Source organism: Solanum lycopersicum, chromosome 6 (assembly GCF_036512215.1).
Source record: "Solanum lycopersicum chromosome 6, SLM_r2.1".
Classification (NCBI taxonomy): Eukaryota; Viridiplantae; Streptophyta; class Magnoliopsida; order Solanales; family Solanaceae; genus Solanum; species Solanum lycopersicum.
In genome coordinates, this window is record NC_090805.1 from 19,795,616 (window position 1) to 19,802,003 (window position 6,388).

A 6,388-nucleotide genomic window follows, 5' to 3' on the forward strand; every position below is an offset into this window, starting at 1 on the left:
GTGTATCTTTAAATATGTTTTAGCCAACTTAAAAGTTGTTACTTTTTCTTACATATGCTTTGATTTTATTTTTATAGGACAAAGAAAGTCGAATAATATATGTACCATTTACATTTATTATTTACAATACAAACATTATATCAAATATTTTAAGGTAATCGTTCCACGCACGTTCCTACAAACTAGTTACCTAAAATAGATTGGGGAAAAAGGAAGTAGTTACAGTCAATTGTACCAATGGGTGCAACAATTGGTAAAGATGTTGTATAAAAGATTATGAATTTATAAAAGTTCCAATAGTTGACGTAGTTACTTGCAACAATTTATGTAGTGGTTGTAACAACTGCTACATATGTTTACAAATCTACCAAACAAAATGTTCAAAATTGAAAGAATACTGGAAGCACTAGAAAATGAGCAAATAATGGACTTCTAGAAATGTGGTCCAAGAGGATAACAACTCCACCATAATTTCTGTTGAGCACAGCTCAGATCAGATTTGTGAACATGCAAAGTCTCCTACTATAATCAACTAGCAACTTGTTCTTTCTGATCAATTTCATGCTTCTTTGGACAAGACGATGAAAGGTGGCCACGCTCTCCACATTCATAACATGTTCGCCTCCTAATCTTTGCACTAACAGTGCTTGTTGCAACACTATCCACATTTTGATCTTTCTGCATAGGTCTTGAATCTGTTGCACCTCCTTTCTTAACAGCTCCTTCCTTCGCAACAGCACAACTTATTCTAACAGGTCTACCACATACAATCTTTTGATCCAACTTCAATGCCATGTTTACAGAGACACAATCAGAAAAATCCACATGGGCATAACCTCGAAATTCTCCTGTTTCTTTATCTTCACCGAATCGGATAGAACTTATGCTGCAATCTGAAAAAACTTTCTTCAAGTCATCCTCTGTTACATTCCATGATAAGTTACCCACGTATACCCTATTATACCCTTCGACCATGTTTGGTGAGAAGTTGGACACTTTGTTAGCTTTAGCGGACTTGTATGACTGGATTTTCAGGAATAGTCCACCCCTGGGAGCAGATATACGTGTTAGTGAGAAGCGAGATGCAGAAGATTTAACTTTCTCATCAATGAAGACATGATTGCACTTACATATCAGAACCATCCAGTGCCATGGCTCTCTTAGCGGCTGCTTCAGTCTGGAAAACAAATTTAGAGAGAAACCTGCTCAACTAGCAATATTTGCAAGAAACCAACACGGGAAAAGGAAAACAAACCAAGGTTCTGAAAGACAAATCGTATGAGGTGGCTTAGGTCACCAAAACAAGTCAAATGCAAATCTAGGTAGCACGGTACTTGCAACTGTTGAAAGTGGAACTTGAACTCTTGCCAATCCTCTCAAATAAATAATAAAATTATTAACAAATAAAGGTGTGGTAGACTCAATGCAAAAAGAATAACTGATTCGTGAAGCATTAACATTTTAAAATCATAAATTTGCACAAAGCTACATGAAAGATAACTTCTTTAGTCGTAGGTACTTCAAGACTAATCTTATGAGATTTTTACTTTTGATTGGTGAGAAGAAACAACTTCAAACACAAGCGAAATCGATTTTGCAGAATGTGTACAGAGTTTGGAGGAGATAATTTAAAAAGTAGCATTTTTGTTATATTACTACTCTTTCCATTTCATATTTATTTGTATGTTTTAACTTAGCACGGAGTTTAAGTATAGAAGATTTTTGAATCTTGTGATCTTAAACTAAAGAAGAATGTATAAAATTTCCTTTCACCTTGTGGTCTTAAAAATAACACGAGAAAAGTTGAAATTAAAGAGTTGCCAAAAAAAGAAAAGAAAAAGAGACATCCCTTTTTTTAATGGACTTAAAAGGGAAGTACAACAAATAAGTCGAAACGGATGGAGTAACTAATAATGAGTACAATTACCAAGTATAGTCCCACAAAGAGGAGACGGGGAAAGATAGAGTGTATGCACACCTTATCCTTACCTCAGAGGTAGGGAAGTTGGTTCTGGTAGATCCTTGATTCATGGAAAAATAATCAAAAAAAAGATGTAATGGAAGTACAAAACTCAACAAATAATATTATTAAAAAAAAAAAACTCAACAAATAATAACAACACAACAAATAGTAGTAGAACCAAAAATACAACAAAGCAATATGATAATTGAAGTACAAGGAATCAATAGATAACAGAAATCAAAGGACAAGAAACTATAGGAGAAATAGTATGACTTACCACCCACTTACCATATATAAAATTCTTTGAAGTACTTACGGAGAGACTCAAAGGGACGATGGACAATTTGATATAGGAAAATCAAAATACTTATATCGGAGGTCGGCAGATTGTAGATGTGGCAGTGTTAGAAGAGGGATGTTTGCATACAAGGTAAAAATCAAGAAGGTTGCATACAAGGTAAAAATCAAGAAGGGGGTCTTCTTTAAGCTTGATGTCGAGAAAGATTACGACCATGTAAACTGACCCTCCAGACCTGAATTGCCATTTACTCTCTTGAATAGCAGCAACATAGGGGTAGTCAACAGACACCCTTAAACTGGGTATTTTCACCTTTTTCTTCTGGCCTTTAATGAACCTGTCAAATCTTCAAAGCAATGTCCAACAACCCAGCATTCAATGTCAACTCTGTACTATTAATCCTGACCTTCTCCCTCTATGTAAGATATAATGCGTATAAACCTCCCATGAGTATTATGCTTTCTCGTGCAGTAATGCTCTGCCTCATGCTCCACGATTTTCTATCTCCTTGTTACATTCTTTTTCTCCTTGGATGCTTCTCTTAAACATACACGGATCCATTCCATTACCTTCCTGCTCAGGGATGATCTGCGCATCATCTTTCTGCTTCTCTCTATCCATTCGTGCCATTCCGCTTTGGCATTTTCCCATCTGGTGATATCAAAAGACTTAAACCCTGCATTGACATAGATTCGATTTTCTTCCATTCTACAGGGGGTGATTTATCAATATCCCTCTAGCCTTAGTCTGCTAGAATAGAAATGATATCTCTAACAAGAATGACACAAACAACATCCAAACTTACATTAGTTCTTTCTTCTCAAATCTTTTATTAGGTCGACCTTGGTGAACGGCAACCTAATGGCAATCCAACTTATGTGATGTCATCAACTCTCATTCCAATTAAAGTAGAAGGCGTCCTAAATGACATTCCACTTATTTGATTTCTTCAATGCTCATTCTAGCTAAAGTGGAGGCCCAACTAGATAGAAGAACATGCAAGTTTTTCCTGGAATGAGATCAACATCAAGAAGATGCATTTGTTAGGTGGGGAAAGTTGAAGTTGCACAAGGAGGATGGTGTACTGGGAGTGAGTAATTTAGGGCTCCAAATTAAGAGCCTTCTGTTCGAATGATTGTGGAGGTGGAATGACAAAAGAAGAGAACAATGGAAAGAGTTCATTAAGCTGAAGTATGGTTGTCAGAATTATAAGGATACGAAAAGTATAACTGCACTCTCATGATATTGCCTTCTGGAAGCACATCAACAACTTATGATCTAATTTGCAAGATCACACAAGAAAGAAAACTAGCAATGGAAGATATTTTGAGTTCTGGGAGAACAATTGGGTTGGGGGAATCTTTAGCTGGCATGTTTTTCCGATTCATACAGCACTTACTTGACAAAAATAGCATAATTGCTAACTGCCAGAATGGCAGCTCATGAATATTTCAATTTAAAAGGAATTTTTTGGGGATAGATAGGCTGGAGATGTAAGTGAAGACTCCTGAAGGCCTTGCTTTGGACAGGCAAGGCACTAGTGAAGGGAAATATCTTGTTTAGTCAAACTACCAAATATTGGCAAGGATTGCTGGAATTTGTGGAAGTCGTACAGAATGGCCATGGAAAATGCTATGGAAGACAAAGACTCCAGTTATAGCTGTTGACTTTGGTTGCGTGGCAGCACATGAGGCCAGCTTGACACGGGATAAGCTGCGGACAAGAGGATTAATTTATGTTGCTGGTACTATTTGTGAAAGGGAAGGGGAATCAGTGAACCATTCATCAATACATTGCATGTATCTATGGCAGATCTGGTGCATCTTTTTTAGCTTATATGGATGTTGGTGGGTTATGCAAGCAAACATCTGATCAAGTTCTCTGTAGCTGGATAACCCAGAGGATGAAGAAACAACAAAAGAAGATATGGATGACCATCCGATTGGCATATTATGGAGCATTTGGCTTTAAAGGAACCAAAGATGCTTTGACAAAAAGGAGGAAATTGTTTATTTAGTTAAGAACAGATGTATTTAATATCTGAAACATTGGTCCAGCGCTGTTTTTCAAAAAGATTTGGATGTAGTTATAAACTTTTTAGAAACCTTTGTAGGATTAAAAGGACTCTGCATCCCTGCTTGGTACTGGCTGTACCCATTCAAGCAACAGATAAGAACTCACTGACTGTCATATGGCTAAGAGATGAATTTTCCCATGATAAACTTTCCATCTCATTATCAACAAGACTGTCAAGAAAATAATAATTCTTAAGCCTCAAAAGTCTGCAGAAATTCACATATTTCAAAACTTTGTGACACAATTGAATATAACAAACACATCCAAGACATTTAAGCAAACATTATCTGAAAATAGTGCAAAGGACACCAACAAACACTATTAGAAAGCAGAATTCACTCAAAGAATCTACCTTAAAAGTGATAATGGCAATTCCTCTAAACTTTCCGCTGTCAGGGAAATTCATACAATCAACCTCCATAATGGTGCCACAACCTTCAAAGTAGCTCCTAATATCATCCTTAGTGGAATAATAAGGAATACCTCCGACATAAACTTTATTAGAAATGTCAACGCTTTCTTCTCTGGAAGAGACAGGTAGATAGCCACAACAACATAGAGGTGTCAGAAACAAAAAAGAAAATGAAAGAACATATCCTAAATCATGCAATAGATAAGAGTTAGACAAAAGTCTTATGAAACATAGATCAAACAAAGAGTCATGAAAGAAATCAATCCCCACATCCCAAAAGACAAGAGTCTGATGCAATGTCGGAGTGCTCATCCATATCACATAACCATCAAATTAAACTCATCCATTTTTTGATTTGATTGTGCACTGTGTGCAACAGCTTCAAAAATCCAAACAAAAACCTAGCTATGCCCTTGAATTGGCCAGCAAAGCTGAAGTTAGACTTGATATTGAAATTAACTATGCATTAGCCTTGTTGTAACAAGAAAGGATCCTTATTTTACCATAACAAGGATTTTTTTGATTCTCATGTAGAACTTAACAAAGTTAAAAAAGGTCCGACTGTATCTTACACATTGGTTTCAATTTGTTTGTTTGTGGTATCGGGACAATCAAATTGAGTAATAAGAATTGGGTGAATGAGAAAAGGATTTTCATACCTTTCCTCAGTTTTAGTAGTCTGGGCTGCTGATGCTACTTGTACAACTTGCCCATCTTCTTCTTTTTTCTTCCCTTTTCTCTTCTTCTTCTTCTTCTTCTTCTTCTTCTCCATAGGTTTCCTCAGCTCCCCATCAGTTTCATCTCTCTTCCTCTTCTTCTGTTTTTGTTGAGTTTTCTCATTCATACTCCCTTCTTCCTCTTTAACTTCACAAGAAGCTAACAGTTCAGCTTTAGCTGCTCTTAGTTTTTGTTTCGACTTCTTATTTGATAGAACCATCGCAATGCTGAGTTTGCTGCTTCAAGATGGCTAACTGAACAAAACCCTGCAAAAACCCTCCTCCCTTGCCTCAACCCTTTTAACAACCCCTTCCCGACTTCTATTTCCTTGCTAAAAAGGAATTTTTTTTTTTTTTTAAGAATTACATAATTTCTATTGCTCACTTTACTTATTACCTTTTTTTTTTTATTTGTCCATTTTGTCTAATTATAATTTTTTTAGTTATTATATTCTTGATTAATTAGTTTGAAATTGATAAAAAAAATTATAAATCTTAAATTTTTAATTCATCCACTTTATATTTAATAGGGGGAAAATTACTATGTCAACCATTCTCTTCTTAATAGGTGTGTCAATTTAAAAGTGGACAAGTAATTAGGGACAGAGAGCATTCAAGAAAAAACGATAAACACAGTAAAGTCTTACTAAATTAATACTTGGTAATTACTAATTTGTCTAAATTAATATTTTTCTTCGATTTTGACTTAGGCCAATGAAAAAATTCACAATTTTCGATAAGATAATATATTTTCAAAAGATCAATATATAAATATATGTTCTCGTTAATATTATAAATTATTAATTCTTTAAAAGTACAAATATATCAAGACAATTTAGTGAAATATGATTTCATTAAGTTTTCTTTTGTTAAAAATTAAATTTAATTGAACTTCATGTCTAACTTTTTTTATTGCATTCAAA

At 35.1% G+C, this 6,388-nt stretch overlaps 1 protein-coding gene across 1 annotated transcript; it reads right to left on the reverse strand.

Moving 5' to 3' along the window:
* Positions 1-262: 262 nt before the first annotated feature.
* Positions 263-5,725, reverse strand: LOC101244001 (RNA binding protein). The gene is made up of 4 exons (NM_001318132.1): positions 5,409-5,725; positions 4,690-4,861; positions 1,131-1,177; positions 263-1,048 (listed from the first exon to the last, which is right to left on the reverse strand). Exons 1-4 carry the CDS (start codon positions 5,684-5,686, stop codon positions 529-531), a joined length of 1,017 nt encoding a protein of 338 aa, NP_001305061.1. The 5' UTR covers positions 5,687-5,725; the 3' UTR covers positions 263-528.
* Between the last annotated feature and the right edge of the window lie 663 nt (positions 5,726-6,388).